The following is a 17,336-nucleotide window of genomic DNA, read 5'->3' on the forward strand; positions in this document are numbered from 1 at the left end:
TAATGGTTAGCCATCATTCATTTGAAATGCAAGTGAATAAAAATTTGTAGATCATGATATTATGCAGACTTTTCCCCCCTAATTTTTGTAAATGATATATGTGTTTTTCCGTATTAAAAAATTTGGCATAGATTTTTAAGACTTTTTTTAGAATGTGGCCCATTCATATCTATTTCCTTCTGTGGGTTATGTATTGATGTAAAAATTTTCGGAACAAAATTGATAGTTTCACAAGGTAGACAAAGTAATGGAAGGTGAAAGCTTACGACTTTTTATTTGTTGAAATTGTTCCTTATTTATACCGAGACTGTATGGATGCGCATGTACACTGATACTCGCATCACATGATTTGGTGTTTACTTGTCCTCGCATGCTAATTTTTTGGAGTTGGCTTCCCTCTGTGGAGGAGCCCTTTCTGCCTATGAGGATGCAAATAGTACAGATGTATTAGGGGTGTTCATGGGACGGGACGGGACCGGGACACCCCCGTCCAGTGTCCCGTCCCGAAAAAAAAATTGAGACTGAATTTTGGTCCCGTGTCCCGTCCCGTCCCGATAGTCGTCCCGTCCCGTTAAGAGTCGGGATGGGACCGGGACAAGATTGAAACGTCCCGCCATCTCGATAAATAGAATAATATCGAAAAAAAATTTGAATAATAACGTTCATTAAAATTTTAAATCATATAATTTATTAAGTTTAAAATCAGAACAACACAAGCACATAAATAACAATAATTTAAAATCAATTATTGAATTATATTAATCATAACTACATATTATAATAACAAATACAAGTGATCTTTATGCTATAAGATTAATAACAACAGGCAAGTCAAACACAACATCAAATCATTATTCTTCTACTTTAGTGAAGATGAAATAAGCTAATTATTCTTCTAAAAATAAGCAAGAAATATATTATAAATAAAGGTTATTAAATAGATACATATAAGAATAAATTATATTAATATAATTAATATATTATAAAGAAAGATATCGCCATATTTACTCCATGCTATTAAAATTATCAATATAAAAAAACTTTAGTTTTAAATAAGAATTGCAAATATTAAAATTATAATTGATATAATTAATATAAGTATAAATTATATTAATATAATTAATATATTTAAAATAAAAAATAATATATATAATATTCGAGACGGGACGGGACGTCCCGATAGTAATCCCGCGTCCCGTCCCGTCCTGAACCCCTTTCTTATCCTGTCCCGTAAAGTCCCGTCCCGATTATTTTCGGGCCGGGACAAGACCCGTCCCGATATGATCGGGACGATACCGGGTCAATCAAGACGGGTCTAGCTGAACACCCCTAATATTTAATATTTTTATTTTTATTTTAAATTTATTAAAATAAAAAAATTATTTGATCATATTAAATGTGGATTGTAAATTGGTAAACAATTTTATTAAAAAATCATATAATTTATATAAATTTTTATTTTTTAACAAAATAAAAATAAAGAATGTTTATTAAGAACGAAACCAACTCTTGCTTTTTATGCACCCTGTTTCGTTAGTTTTTCGGAGTATTATATTCAAAAAAAATTTAAAAAAAATTATTTGTAAACAAGAATTAAATTGCGACTTGTTTTCTTTTAAATGATAATTTATTGTTAATTCTTATTTGAAAATAATTTTGTGGGCATGGTTCTGCCTTAGTTTTTCACCAGCTGAATGGGTTTGGCCCACTGATAATACAACCCAACGGTCATCCTGCCACGTGTCTCCACTTGTTAATGCCATTCTCGAAATTAGAAACAGTGGGGAGCGCCGGGGAATTTGATGATCAGAAAAAGAACCAGCGACGGCGGCATTAATCGCCGCAGGCGACTGAGTATATGGCAAAAATGCACCAACTTTCGAACTCTGAAGCAGATCCACGCTTGCATGATCATCAATGGATTCAATTCAAATGTTCGATACCTCAGAGAACTCATTTTCACGAGTGCCATGGAATTTTTGGGCACTATGGAGTATGCCCACCAAGTGTTTGCTCATATTGCTGAACCAGACATTTTCATGTGGAACACCATGATCAGAGCCTCCGCTCAAAGCTCAAACCCCCTAAAGGCCGTTGCTCTGTATGCCCAAATGGATAATCAAGGTAGAAAGCCTGATAACTTCACTTTCCCCTTTGTGCTTAAGGCTTGCACCAAGCTTTCCTGGGTTAAGACGGGTAATGCAGTTCATGGAAGGGTTGTGAAATTCGGGTTCCAGTCAAATCCATCTGTACGAAATACTCTTATATTCTTTCACGCTAATTGTGGAGACTTGAAGATTGCAAGCGCACTTTTTGATGATGATGCGAAGACGGACGTAGTTTCATGGTCAGCACTAACCGCGGTATATGCCAAGCGAGGGGATCTGACTGTGGCGCGTCAACTATTTGATGAAATGCCCGTAAGAGATTTAGTTTCTTGGAATGTAATGATAACTGGGTATGCTAAGCAAGGAGAGATGGAGAGCGCGAGAAAGCTGTTTGACGAAGTTCCAGAGAGAGACGTGGTTACTTGGAACGCAATGATCGCTGGTTACGTGCTTCGTGGCTCGCATGAACAGGCGTTAGATCTGTTTGAGGAGATGAGAACAGTTGGGGAACGCCCAGATGAAGTGACAATGTTGAGTCTGTTATCTGCTTGTGCCGATCTAGGAGATTTGGACATCGATCAAAATATACATAGCTACATCTTGGAAATGTGTTCGGGAGAGTTAAGCACAATAATTGGGAATGCACTTATTGACATGTATTCCAAGTGTGGAAGCATAGAAAAGGCGATTGAAGTGTTCAGAGCAATTAGAGACAAAGATGTGACCTCGTGGAACTCAGTCATAGGAGGCTTGGCTTTCAATGGCCATGCTGAGGAAACACTTGATATGTACAGGGAGATGCAGATGACCACAATCAGACCAGATGAGATCACCCTTGTGGGAGTCTTGGCAGCTTGCAGCCATGCCGGTAAAGTTGATGAGGGTTATCGATATTTTGACCATATGAGAAGTGAGTGTAAAATTGAGCCCAACATTAAGCACTATGGTTGCATGGTAGACATGCTGGGACGTGCTGGACTATTGAAGGAATCGTTTGATTTCATAGACTCAATGAAGATTGAACCTAATGCAATAGTATGGAGGACTCTGCTTGGAGCTTGCAGAGTTCATGGAAATGTGGAGTTGGCAAAACTGGCGAACGAAAAGCTTCTTGGAATGAGAAAGAACGAGAGTGGTGACTACGTATTGCTGTCTAACGTATATGCTTCAAGAGGTGAGTGGGATGGGGCTGAGAAATTAAGGAAAGTAATGAATGAGAGTGGCGTAAAGAAGAAAACTGGGTACAGTTTAGTTGAAGCAGATGACAGGTCTCTGATGCGTTATTTATTTGACTCAAGTCGTAAGTTGAGATCAAGAAGCCAAATATAGCCGCGAATTGGGGATAAGATGCCATCAGATCCCATGTTCTACTCGGTTCATATGTATATTTTGTTGGATATTTATAGGTTTCTTTTGACAATAATATTACTTAGCTGGGAAAATGGCTGGAACATGTCAATGGGATTGAGGGTTCCATTCTATATTACGGGAATGTCTTCATTTTTCAGTCACAACCAATAACCTATATGCACTCGCTTCTACATTTTGCAGTGTATGATACAGCTAACCGGTTGAATCCCTGTTAAAGGAAAATCGCAGTTGATCTAGTCAAAATTTGTAAGTCAGCAGAAAAGGAAATACATCTAACGACCAATTTCAGATCTTTGTTGAACAAGAAATTATTTATAATTTTTCAGTAACAAAATATTTTTAAGGTCTTAATGAGATTCAATAACAACAACAACAACAACAACAACAAGCCTTTATCCCACTAGGTGGGGTCGGCTACATGGATTGCAAGACGTCATTGTGTTCTATCATTTATTAAGCTTTTAGAAATATTATTAATTAAGAGATCACGTTCAACAACTTCCAAGAGTGTTCTCTTAGGCCTTCCTCTACCTCTCTTAATCGGACTCAAAGTTATATGTTCCACTCTTCTCACTGGTGCCTCCCTTGGTCTTCTTTGTACATGCCCAAACCATCTCAACCGATTTTCTACCATTTTTTCCTCAATAGGTGCCACCCTCACTTTTTCACGTATGTGCTCATTTCGAATTTTATCTTTACGTGTATGTCCGCACATCCATCGTAACATTCTCATCTCTGCTACTCCAACTTTATGCTCTTGCTGTCCCGTTAGAGCCCAGCATTCACTACTATATAACATTGCCGGTCTGATAACAGTACGATAAAACTTTCCTTTAAGTTTATTAGGCACCTTACGGTCACAAATAACTCCTTTAGCTTTTCTCCAATTAAACCACCCAGCTTGAATTCTATGTAAAATATCTCCACTGATTTCGCCATCATTTTGAATAATGGCTCCCAAATATCTAAACTTTTTCACTTGAGGTATAATTTGATCCCCCAATTTCACTTCCAAATTATTTTCGAATAGTCCTTTATCAAATTTACAATATAAATATTCCGTCTTACTTCTACTCAGACGAAAACCTTTCGACTCCAATGTCCTCCTCCATAACTCAAGTTTGCAATTAACCTCTTCTCTTGTCTCTGCTATAAGAACTATATCATCCGCGAAGAGCATACATTTCGGGATTTCCTCTTGAATATGTTCCGTCAAAACATTTAAAATCAAGTTGAACAAATAAGGACTCAGAGATGATCCCTGATGTAGTCCAATCTTTATAGGAAAATCCTTTGTTTGACCACTAGGCGTTCTTATACTAGTTTTTACCCCCTTATACATATCTTGTATGGCTTTAATATAAGCAATCCGTACTCCCTTTTTTTCCAACGCTTTCCAAAGCACTTTTCTTGGTATACGGTCATAAGCTTTTTCCAAATCAATAAAAACCATGTGTAGATCTTTATCTTTACAACGATACTTTTCCATTAATCCCCTTAGTAGATAAATCGCCTCTGTAGTTGATCTACCTGGCATAAAACCAAATTGATTCTCAGAAATACTTGTCTCCAATCTCAACCTGTGCTCAATTACTTTCTCCCACAATTTCATTGTGTGGCTCATGAGTTTAATCCCTCTATAGTTAGTACAATTCTGAATATCTCCTTTATTTTTATAAATAGGAATTAATGTACTTTTCCTCCACTCATCAGGCATTTTCTTGGACCGTAAAATCACATTAAATAACTTAGTTAACCATCTCACCCCTTCTTCACCTAAACATTTCCACGCTTCGATAGATATACAATCAGGTCCGTTAGCTCTACCATTTGCCATTTTTTTAAGAGCTTCCTTTACCTCCTTATCACGTATTTTTCGATAGAATGACAAATTTTGTTCTCCTTCACCAGTTACTAAATCCTCCAAGTTACTAGATGAATCCTCTCCATCATTGAAAAGTTTAGAAAAATAAGTCTCCCATCTATTTTTAATTTCATCATCTGTAACTAAAATTCTTCCCTCTTCATCCTTAATACACCTTACCTGTTCTAGATCTCTTGATTTTCTTTCCCTACTCTTGGCAATCTTATAAATATTTTGCTCTCCTTCCTTCGTCTCAAGGTTCTTATAAAATTCTTCAAAAGCTTTAGAACGAGCTTCACCCACAGCTCTCTTAGTTTCCTTCTTAGCCATACGGTACCTCTCCCAATTTTCCTCATTGTTACACAAATGTATGGCTTTAAAACAGTTCTTCTTATACTTGATTTTATCCTGTACACTATTATTCCACCACCAAGACTCCTTATCTCTCGGACCAAAATCTTTCGATTCTCCCAAAACTACTTTTGCAACCTCCCGTATCTTTTTAGCCATATCCTCCCATATGATGTTAGCACTTTCCTGAGAATCCCAAATTCCTTTATCCAAAAGATTTCTCTTGAAAATATCTTGCTTCTCACCTTTTAATTGCCACCACCTAATCCTTGGTGTTACTACTTGTCGACGTTTTTGGATTTTACTCATAATACACACATCAAGGACTAGGACCCTATGTTGTGTCGTTACAGCATCTCCAGGGATCACCTTACAATTTTTACAAAGTTTTCTATCTGTGTTCCTAACCAAAAGAAAATCAATCTGCGACCTTGAGGCTCCACTTTTGTAGGTGATGAGATGCTCGTCTCTCTTCTTGAAACAAGTGTTGGCAATCTTAAAATCATACGCTAATGAGAAATCAAGAAGAGTTTGCCTTTCATTGTTTAGCTCTCCAAAACCAAAACCACCATGCACCCTCGCATACTGACCAGCTTCCCTCCCGACATGCCCATTAAAGTCTCCTCCAATAAAAATCTTTTCACTCTGTGGTATGTGTCGAATCAACCCCTCCAGATCCTCCCAAAATAATTCCTTAAGATTGGCTTCTGTCCCGACTTGCGGCGCATAAGCGCTAACAATATTAACAGTCTCCCGTCCAATTATCATTTTTAAAGAAATAATTCTGTCTCCAATTCTGCTAACTTCTACAACGTTCTTCTTCCACTCCTTATCTATAATGATGCCTACTCCATTGCGTGCACTTACTTTTCCTGTATACCAAAGTTTGAAATCTTGAATATCCTTAGCTTCTTCTCCACGCCATTTTGTTTCTTGCAAGCAAAGGATATTGATTTTCCTTTGAATCATAACCCCTACAACCTCTACAGATTTACAATTTAATGTCCCAACATTCCAAGTACCAAATCTAATTTTGCTCTTATGGACTAACTTCTTTAGCCGCGTGCGTCCAGAATGACGCGGTAGCCCTTGCTCATTTAACACTACATCCGGGCGCCGATGCAGCGGCTCTAACTCACTTATCACTGTACTCGAGCCATGCAGCGCGTTACTTACGGGCAACGACCTAGCATTAACATTATAACGTCTATTGTCCATGTTCATGATAGATTCAACAAATTTTTACATTGGCTGTTGATGGCCTAACACAACCCTCCTCCTTTACCCGGGCTTGGGACCGGCTATAAACATAGGCGGAGTTCTTAATGAGATTCAATGTTTATGCTAAAAAAAAAAAAGAAAAAAAGTATAGATGTTTTTTTAATTTTTAGGTAGAATTATATGAATGGATTAAAAGTGAATGAAGTTTAGTTTAAAAGAACTTCAAATTATTCCAGATTTCAGAAGGACCATAAACCGATATCTAAATTTCCATTGACTACCAACACTTAGATCAATGCTTGCAACTCCAAATTAAAGTTCTCTTTCATACAACAAATTAATGCTTCTCTTTTCAACTAAATAATTTAATTCAGTCGCAGTTCCAAAATTAGTAAATGAATGAATTAGGCCCTTTTAAAATCTCAAAATCATTTTATAAGAATGAATTGTGTGCAATAATTATCTATTTATCATTTTTAACTTCTACGCTAAAAAATTTTAAAAACTAGTTCAATGATTTTAAAGTTAAAATATTAACGAGACAACGGAATCATGACCCTTTCAACATTCATGAACGTAGGTCATATTAAATTAATCTTGCATTAAATATTGTATGACCTGCCCTCTGACAGTGAAACAAGAGTTGACTTTGCCAGAAAACCAGAACAGAATTCCAAGATTGGTTCTTCAACCATCAAAACGTGACAGAAGAGGGTTCTTCCTGCATCAAGTGAAAGAAGCAAAACTCAGCAGGAGGAGGAGACGAGAGTCTCTGATCTTGAAAAAGAAATGAGTCAGAACATGATTGCCCTTCTGATTGGATCTGTTGGTGCAGTATTGACCTTATCTGCATACTCACAAACCTTCATATCCCCAACTCAATGCATCACACTTGGCCTGATCGTCCTCGTGTTTGGTTTGCTCGTACGAGAAGGTCTATTATCTATCTAGTTCCTCATCCTTTCCTTGTCTGGGTTTTACTTTCCTCTTGCTGTCTCAATTTTCTCACTAATCCTGAAGTTCACTACGTCTCTTGCTTATATGTAATGTTTTTTAATTTGTTTCATATTTCAAATGCGAACCTAATTCTGTGAGTTTTATGTTATGAGAAGTCTCCCTTCAATGATATATCGATTAATAAGGCTCGGCCAATTTGACCTTCTGGTCTAACTGGTAACATACACCAATCTTGATTACTGGAGTTGCTAAAGTCCACGCAAACAAAGTAACACTATTAGCCTTGACAGGTTTTGCAATATTCAGATGGTAGGAAATGTTAGAAAATATATATGACCTTTTTATTATTTCCCATTAAGAAAAATGTTCCATCACTTCCATGTGAATTAAGCCCTTGAATATCTTGACATCAAAGAAGTAAGAACCTTGACACAACCGCATACAGTAGCTAGGGCGTTCCTTGTTTCCTTAATTTTTCCAGATCAATTTTGCAGGTATTCTTTCTCGTTCGCAATGTATGAAGCAATCTTGAGAAATCGCATCCCTAAGGAAAAAAGAACCATGAAAACATCAAAAGAAAAGAAATGTTACATAAATTCATTTTTCCTTTCTTTCTTTCTCTCTGTCCTTTTTTGAGGTTGGGGGTGAGGGTGGGGGGAATAGAAGCTCACTATGGATGGAAACTTCCTACGGAAGCACATGAGAAATCAGATAGAATGGTAGAGAAGCTTCCTTTTGCATGCTGCATATGGATAATAACACTGTAGTCACAACTCATTACTGCAAAAATAAAAATAAAAAGGTAACCTAACCCTGTGAGTCGTGTACATTGGCCACGGAAAACTGCAACTGATCTCGTTTATTGAAAAGTTGTTATGGTAGCCAAGAATACAAACAGTAACAATAGCTTTGTAGGTGCTGAAACCGTTGGTGACAAGTACTTACCAGTCCATACATGCGCAACGACTTGGAATCATTTCAATAACATTCCTAGCAGGAAGACATATCAAATCCCTCGCACTGTATGAGCATAAAATAATACAAAAATAAGCAGAAAATGGTACAAAACAAATTGCATGAAGAGACATTATTTTAATGTTTAGAAATTTTAAGCAGTAGTAGTCACTGCTTCAAGCATTGGTGCAAAGCCAGGGGAAAATTAACGCAAACTGGCCGCTGATAATCCCAGCCAAATTCAGCAAAACGAATCAAATCAACCTGAGGAGAAATTTGAAGCTCAAATATATAGCTGTTTGAGTATAAACTTTTGTACATTTTGCCATGTTTTCAGCTGGCATGCAAATCCATTAAACTTAACCTTGAAGCAGTTTTCAGTTGCATCAGTCAGTCCCGGTATTTTGAGTAGTCCGTGTGATCTCCAGAAGCGAAGGTTAGGCTTTTTCATCCAAAAATCTAGCATGAGAAAATGAGGGTTTTATGTAGCCAGAGATGACTTGCCGGTCACTTTTGTAGCATATAATAAAGCTTGCCGGCAAGTCATCCTTGGCTGCATCACATGACCTCATTCGCACATGCTAGACCTTTGATGAAACTTTTAAGGAACAATAAACCCAAAGTAACTATTTTCACCACAGAAAAAAAGAGGCAGTGGAGAATCTGATTGTGTGGTGTGGCCAATGAAATGAAAGTATATCACTGGCACGAACACAATGCTGCTGAAGGAACTTTCCCGAATGAGGAAGACAGCAATCCCTATTAAAACGAAGATCAATAAACAGACCCTTCTATTTGTTGACTGATAGAGAAGGAGGAGGCAATTGGACTACAATGCCGTGCTTGGCAGGGAATATGGACCAATGGGGTCTTTGAGGTTTGCATAAAGAGATTGCTTACACAAGTTGGGAAGCAAACGCATACATTAATGGGGGCCAGCATTTTCTGCAGTGGGGACAGCCCAACAACAGTCCCATTGTTGTCCTTTGCCTAAAAGGGTATGAGAAAAAAGTTGAGCAACTGGGAGCTTTCTTATTGCTAGATGTGACTTTCCTTTGGTGAAAGAGCCAAGAAATATTTAAAGAGAAGGCAAAGCTTCAGTAGATGCAAATACATTTTGACCAAAGAAAACTGCAAGCCCATCGCTTAGGCTCTGGATAGGTTACAGTTGAAGAGACAGTACCTCACTAGGACTTGTACCATCCATTCACTTTAAAGAGTCCATTGTCAGTCACTCAGTTGAGGTAGGTGGATTTGAATAGCTACAACGGGACGTGAAGAAACAAACCACGATTATTTCTGGCAAACTGGTGAGGGTTTCGCGGGAAAAAGCTCTGAATTCTTGTTCCCTTGCAGACACAACCTTTTCTTCAAGGAGAATTACGCGTAAATCACAGCATAATAAATGCTGCAATGTTGCGCCCGTTTGAATTTTAATTGAATATAATAAATTATAAAAATAATTAATTAAATAATAATTTTAATTATAATTAATTATGTTATAACTTAATCTATTTGAATACTTATGTTAATAATTTTTTTAAAGATCCAAATTTTATTAAAAAAAAGAAGAAGAAAAAAATTTTGCTTCAGTTTTATTAAATTTTGTGCTTTTTTTATAATTTTTTTAAACCTTTTATGTAATTTTTTCATATAACTTTGCAATAAAAACATGCAGAAGCTGAGAAGCTGAAACTTGAAACTTTGAAAAAAAATCAATTTTAAAAAAAGGTTGATATTTGGATAAATTATGAATTAATCAATTTTTTTGTCCCTAAAATCGATTAATCTCTCAATCCAAACAGGCACGTTCACAATTCATGTTACTTTGCCACGCTCATTTGTTAGTGAATCTCATGATATCTAATTATATTATCAAAAATTTAAATATAATTCTTCTTTATTCTAAGTTTTATCTGTTTGTACAGTAGCGATACTAGCAAAATTTATTGGAGCTATTGATTCTGCAACAATAAATACTACAACGCACGTTGAATGCTTCGGCATTCAGTCCCTTTGACTTGTTTAAGTTCATATACTTGTTTTAAACCATTTCGACTAACAAAACTTCGGGTCCAGATAATCACATGGATTTTTTTTTTTATCGGTAATTTTACAAAGTTTTTGATACTCGCTTAAGACGTCAGAGAGTAGCGACGCGGTGATATGATTTAGCAAATTAATGCATTGCCTTCTTACCAGGCAGCAGAACATCAAGGTTTACAACATCATTATTAATAATTTGTTTTATTGGCCACAGTCAAAAGCGCCCAATACGAGAAAATCACACCTTAAACAGTGATAGTTTTTGACTCTCAAACATGGACACTCATTCTACATATAAATGCGCAAAACAAGGAAATAGTTGTAATCATATCAAAAGGAATTGATATCCACTTCTCATCGCTGCTTCATCGAATTCCAAAATTTATTATTATTATTATTATTATTATTATTATTATTATTATTATTATTTAGATTAGATTTTTGCTGCCTAATTAACAGCTCAATCAGCAAAGCAGAATCGTTGGGAAACTGACGGCCCGTAATTTTGCCTGCCCATAAATTGTATTTGTATATGCTTAAAACGCCCTGCCAAATGATTGAACGAGTTACAAAGAACCTGAATATATTTTACCCCCAAAAAAAAAAACAGAACCTGTATCATTTTGCTAAAACTGCATGTTAGCAAATCACAATTAAAAAAAAAATCTTCAAAATCATATTGTGAGCCTAACACATCAACAACTAAATTTCAATCGCTAACGGTCCTTCCAAAATATTACTTGAATAGTTATCAAGGCTTCACGAATCATAAGGATGGCACCAAAACATTTTATTCATACTATGAAACTACGTGAAACACATTAAGATATCTAAAATTAATTTCGGTTGTCCTACCCTCTTTAGTCCATCAGAGCCTTTGTAAAAGAAAAAACTGATGGAATTTTTAAATGCCATAATGCTGATTAAGCTCACAAAAAGACTATGCAACGGGTACATAGTTTGAGACATCGAATAATATACCACATTGGTAGCTCAGAAAGCAGATGAAAAGACAAATATTTCTGGATCACCAAAGATAAAACATGCCTTCCAATACACTGTCTTAGTCAAGTTAGCTTTTGACTTCAATCTTACCTAGCAGAGCGAGTTGCAATACATTCATACCATTATCAACTCAACAAATAAGTACCCTTAAACTTTTAAGAAGGAAGTTTCACAGGCAAATAATGCAACATACCGTCACCTGCTTCCAATTATATAGATAGGGAAAGAAATTGGCACCTGCAATACAGATGACACAAGGCTCCACCAAAATTTGATGCAAAGAACAACTTACCAGGAATAGGAATCAACATCATTAAATTCAAATAACCAAAAAGTTCAAACTGCAAATTATGCGAAACAATTAGGAAAACAAAAGCCAAAAGCAATGGTACAAATATACAACTATCAAGGATCATAGCAACATAGAATATGTAGTTCTAAAAACATAAATTAGAATCAGAATGCAGCAACAAAGGTTCGTGACTTTATAGGTTCTTGGGAGCACAAGTTATCAAGATTGGGAATTATGGTAAAAAGGACATGGCCAATTTTAATAGTCTCCATGTATGTTTGGTCCATAGGTAGAAGCGTCAAGGAGGGCCATGAGTTGGACAAACCCTGGTTCATCTGGTCCTCTGGTTAAGGCAGTAGGCAGGCTTCAGGCTTCATAAATCTCAGCTGTTTGGATGGGAAGGGAAAGGCAACAAGGGAAAAGAAGAGCATCAGAATTCTACGTGGGACATTGGTCAGGTTAAGATATCAAACTTCCATGTACAAATGTGAGAAAGCTATATCATAGGCAAATCCCAGATAAAAAGACAAAATGGATTAAAATTGTAGTCTACCTGCAGGTACCCATCAACCAAGTTTTAGTAACCATTGTTTCTCCTGCGAGAAACATTGTTCTGACTAGACAACCTGATAGGAGATGCTAAACATCAGCATAATGAACTTGCAGATCTTAGAATAAAATATCAGAAAGTGTAGCGTCTTCACAACATGGACAAGGTCAATAAGGAGTCTTGGTCCCCCCCCCTTCTGATGGCAAAAGCTGGTCCATGTATTTTCATATGAAATATCATGACTCTGGAAAATATTTTAAGCATAAAATAGTTGCCTATAAAACAGTTTCAGGTTAGAATGTTTTCCTCTTTTTAGCAAAAGGTTAGAATATTTTCCTAAAGAATACATTAGCTGAAAAAGGTTTTATAAAAATTATGCATCCTCCTGTAAATTTTTCTAGAATTTGATTTGTTCCATCAGAGATGAACTCATTTTCCCCTTCATGAAAGGGTGGGTGTCAATTGACCAAAAAACACAACACTTAACAAGAAGTCCACATTACCAAAACAAACACACCCTAAAACAACATAAATCAAAACCTTTAGTTGCAAGGACTTTTTTATAAATAATACTCCACCTGGTCCTCGTTGTAAAAATCTACCAACAACTTTACATGGAGAAATGAATTCAGTTAAAATTTCGTTAATGCTTTTAAAATTTCAAAATAACCCTCAATGAAGTTCACTAACTAGAGGAGGTTATTGAGTTAGCTTGAAGATGGTTTAGTTTGTTAAGGATTATCAAAGTAAAGGACATTAGGGGAAAAACTTAATGCTTTAGTCAAAAGATCTTATACTAAGGACCATAGGAAAAGCCCTTGAAATAAGGACCTGAGGGAGTAAAACATAAGTTTCAAACAAGACTCACTTCATAGCTCTCAGCAAAACCCTTCAGACCTTACAATAAGATCACAAAGCCACAATAATTATCATATATTGATCTAAGTAGTGAAAATCTCAAACAAAAAATCCATTACTCAAGGAAACAAATATCAGAGCATGGGGGAAGATAAGTTACCCAGAGATGCTAGTCCGTCCCAAAGAATAACTTCCATAGGCTCCATAAGCACTGCTGCTGCCAAGCTATAGATATTTGGAACATTATTATGGAAAAAGGGTAAGAAATAATAGTTGAATATGCAACTTAAGACTCATCCAGATGTAATCTTCTTGGAATTTCATGGTAGTAGACAAGTACCTGTAAACTGCCATAGCTTCCAAAACCATCACCAGCTTCCAAATCATTTGAGCCAACATACCCACTTTGATACAAGGGTCCACGTCCATGACGTTTGCCATCTCTATTGTCATAGTCTGAGCCATCTGTTGAAACAGGAACATATGGCAACACTGGAAGAAATGTAGGAACTGAACCCTCTTTATCAAAAAGATTTGCTCTTAACCGTGTGAGGACTTGCACAATAGCATCCTTGGCAACATCGAGGTCTCCAGAAATCTGATCAACAAAGAAGATAAACATTGTTCAAAACTATAGGACATGAAGAGAAACCTTTGTTCACACAAAAAAGCCAGGAAAAAGATAAATGAAACAATAACAATGCACTTACCTGTACCATTTCATCATCATCAGATGCAATTTTAGGAAGATTTTCCTTTGACAAGATGCGGATGTTAGCCTTTGTAAGCCTCCTCATTTCAGTAATGATAGATCCTCCTTTACCAATAAGGCATCCAATTCGTGAGGTTGGCACTAGTAGACGGGTTGTGAATGAGATTATTCCTGAATCTCTTTCAACTTTCTCACTGCACCGGGGTTGTAAACACACAGCTGCCTCTATTGTTGGAGAAAATGTATCTTCGAAGAACTGAATGATACAAATTTTTAATTATCACATATATAGTAGAAATCAACTCAAAGAAAGAAGGTCCAATGGATGATCAACATTTTACCTCCTTTTTTGAAATGGTGATTAAGCAATCATCTCCGGTTGATGAACTATCAACTTTGATTGTTGCCCCAGAATCCTGCCTAATTTGATTTATGATAGCACCACCCTTGCCTATCACACCTCCAATGTTTCCCATTGGGCAAACCAAGCGAATTGAAAATTCCTTTGATGATACTTCATCTCTTGGAGCAGAGTACAATGACCTTGGCCAATCTCCAGCATCACCTTTATATCGTCCATAAGCACCCATAAGAGGAGCTATCCCCACAATTGGTGCTCCTGCAGTTGGACCCACAAGTGAGCCGCCAGTAGAATGCATAGCAGAGACAAGCAGATGCTGAGATCGAGATGGATTATCATGAAGTCGAGTCGCAATCTGATGCAGAGCTTTCTTCACAACTGCAGGATCCCCAGAAATCTATAGTTCCACATCCAATCAGTACAGAAATACATTAACATAGAAATATGCCCATTATTACCCAACTATAATCAGGTAACTCATCATGAAAAAGAAGAAAATTAGTAATTATATGCATAGACTAAAGCTCAACTTGTACAACCAAGTCATCTACACAGCAAATAAACTAGTAGTCATTCAAAGCACTACAAAATAAATCATAATAAACAAAAAAATGCGATTAAAATGTCCACAATGAATAGTGGTCTAACTGGATGATTGTAGTGTATATACACCAGAACAGCATGGTAGAACTAAAAGTAGAGCTACAGAAATAAAAATGACTGAGAGCTTTCACAAAAAAAAAAAACAAATTTGAGAAAGACAACCCTCTGTGCATGTATGTGCATGAGGGGGGGGTTGCAGCTTTCGTAGGCAATTACCAACCCGATTCTGACCCATGTGAAACAGGAATTGGAATAACTAGCGGCAATCAACAGAGAAAGATGACAAACACTTTTAATCAGTATATCGATATAATAAAATATATAGCAAACTACACTATTCACAAGCCATGAATAATGTGGGTCAATCTTTAGGCTCCATGCAATGCAAAGAAAAATGTTTTTGATGTTAAAATATACAAGAAAGAAGAAAAAAATATTGAGAAGAAATCCAGTCATTTTACCTGCACTAGTTCGTCAGAGCTCAATGAACATCGAGGTAAATGCTCATCCTTTAGTATACGAACCTGGGCACCAGTGTCATTACGGATGCTCTGAACTATCACCCCACCTTTTCCAATAACACAACCTATCTGATCCGATGGTACAAGAAGCTTAGCTACAACTTGGTAGCCTCCTTCAGTATCCTCATCACTATGCAATTCTTCAGCAACCACTCTGTCGTGCACCTTAAACAGAGCATCCTGAGCCGGTGATACAAAATTGCTCCCATCCTCAGCAGAATTGGTCTCTTCACTGGGGCTGTAGATTGTAATAACACGCTCTTCACATCCTGGAACTGTCTCACCGATCCTAATCTTTGATTTGGTGTCTATCCTCAGTTGCCTAACAATCTCACCTCCTCTACCAATAACACTGCCGATCTTTCGTACAGGGCACAGATAACGGTACACAGTATCTTCAGGATCAATCACAAACTGCTCTCTATCATCACCCATATTCCTCTTTTTATTTCCTCTGGCATCATAGTCAGATTGAGTGCGGGAACGCTTTCCATGACCAGCCATTACAGAAAATACTTTAGATCTGATTCCAAGTCAGACTAAAAGCTCTTGGGTGAACTTAAATAATCTGCCAACACAAATTACATAATGAAATTCATAAAATTATGACTAAGATTTATTCATTTCATAACTTCCACCAGAAAAAGGAAAGGGTCGGGGTGGGGGGCAGCACAACTATAACTGATGAGTTACAAGAAGTGGAAACAATTATCCTTCCACTCCAAAATAAAATAAAAGGATCGAAAATAACTTCCAGGCCTTTCAAACAGAAACCCGCGTTTGAACAAGATATTGCTTCATGACAGAAATTCGTATTGTAATTTTAAAACTCAGATCTAGTTCAATTTTAAGAATCACAATTCGTTGCCCACTACTTTATGCGGGTAATGCTTGAAGAAAATAAAAATATTTAAACAAATTCCATCCTTTGTAATAAACAAGCTACTCTGTCAAATAGAAAGAATGAAGAACGCGTTAAAGATGAGCCATTTAAAGTGTTGGATTTAGCCTCTCAGTATGAAATCGCGTCTTCTAATAACATGTTTACCCGCAACAAACCCTGTCATCAAAGATTAATAACCAAAGGTATCAATTATAACATAAGCACACGGCTGCTATTAATTCCAAGACCACAATCAAGATTTCTTGTTCACGGGAACAATTCAGCGTCGATTGTCAAAGGACACAAGGGGGAAATCATCGATAAGAGAAGTACTAAACTACAGCCAGAACTGATCAATCAAGAAGCACTAAGGATAAAATGTAATTTTCAAAAAATCATGGGTGCAGTTACCTTTAGGGGTTAAAGAAAATTATGAGAAAATCAATGAAAAAGGAGAGGATACTAACACGTTAATCTAAACAGATCTGAGCATTGCGTTGTTAGCGTGCAGATAGGGGAAGAGATGCTCGCAATGGATTGATCAGTTTGGTCAAACACTTCAACGCTAGAAAGTCGACGCTACTCGCATGCGAGTTCGCATGCGAAGATTGAAGAAGAAATTGGAGAATAGAATTAGGCAGGCAGCCATCGGGTCAACTGCGATGGACATTCGGATCCC

General features: G+C 36.8%; 3 protein-coding genes across 4 annotated transcripts; 2 read left to right on the top strand and 1 right to left on the bottom strand.

Moving 5' to 3' along the window:
• Window positions 1-1,699: 1,699 nt before the first annotated feature.
• LOC129305180 (pentatricopeptide repeat-containing protein At5g15300) lies at window positions 1,700-3,615 on the top strand. The gene has a single exon (XM_054945147.1). It carries the CDS (start codon window positions 1,803-1,805, stop codon window positions 3,435-3,437), a length of 1,635 nt encoding a protein of 544 aa, XP_054801122.1. The 5' UTR covers window positions 1,700-1,802; the 3' UTR covers window positions 3,438-3,615.
• A 3,936-nt stretch (window positions 3,616-7,551) lies between these two features.
• On the top strand, window positions 7,552-8,041 carry LOC129305183 (uncharacterized). Its single transcript, XM_054945152.1, has one exon. The coding sequence runs from the start codon at window positions 7,705-7,707 to the stop codon at window positions 7,864-7,866; it is 162 nt and encodes a 53-aa protein (XP_054801127.1). The 5' UTR covers window positions 7,552-7,704; the 3' UTR covers window positions 7,867-8,041.
• A 3,836-nt stretch (window positions 8,042-11,877) lies between these two features.
• On the bottom strand, window positions 11,878-17,281 carry LOC129305181 (KH domain-containing protein At4g18375-like). Of its 2 annotated transcripts, XM_054945148.1 has the most exons (8): window positions 17,125-17,281; window positions 15,715-16,342; window positions 14,631-15,047; window positions 14,288-14,545; window positions 13,918-14,175; window positions 13,738-13,802; window positions 12,723-12,795; window positions 11,878-12,555 (listed from the first exon to the last, which is right to left on the bottom strand). In XM_054945148.1, the coding sequence occupies exons 2-7, from the start codon at window positions 16,276-16,278 to the stop codon at window positions 12,747-12,749; spliced, it is 1,611 nt and encodes a 536-aa protein (XP_054801123.1). In that variant the 5' UTR covers window positions 16,279-16,342; window positions 17,125-17,281; the 3' UTR covers window positions 11,878-12,555; window positions 12,723-12,746. The 2 variants fall into 2 exon arrangements, with proteins under 2 accessions (XP_054801123.1, XP_054801124.1); XM_054945149.1 differs by lacking the exon at window positions 12,723-12,795.
• Between the last annotated feature and the right edge of the window lie 55 nt (window positions 17,282-17,336).

Source organism: Prosopis cineraria, unplaced genomic scaffold (genome assembly GCF_029017545.1).
Source record: "Prosopis cineraria cultivar Desert tree isolate PC_DT_omini unplaced genomic scaffold, ASM2901754v1 PC3, whole genome shotgun sequence".
NCBI lineage: Eukaryota > Viridiplantae > Streptophyta > Magnoliopsida > Fabales > Fabaceae > Prosopis > Prosopis cineraria.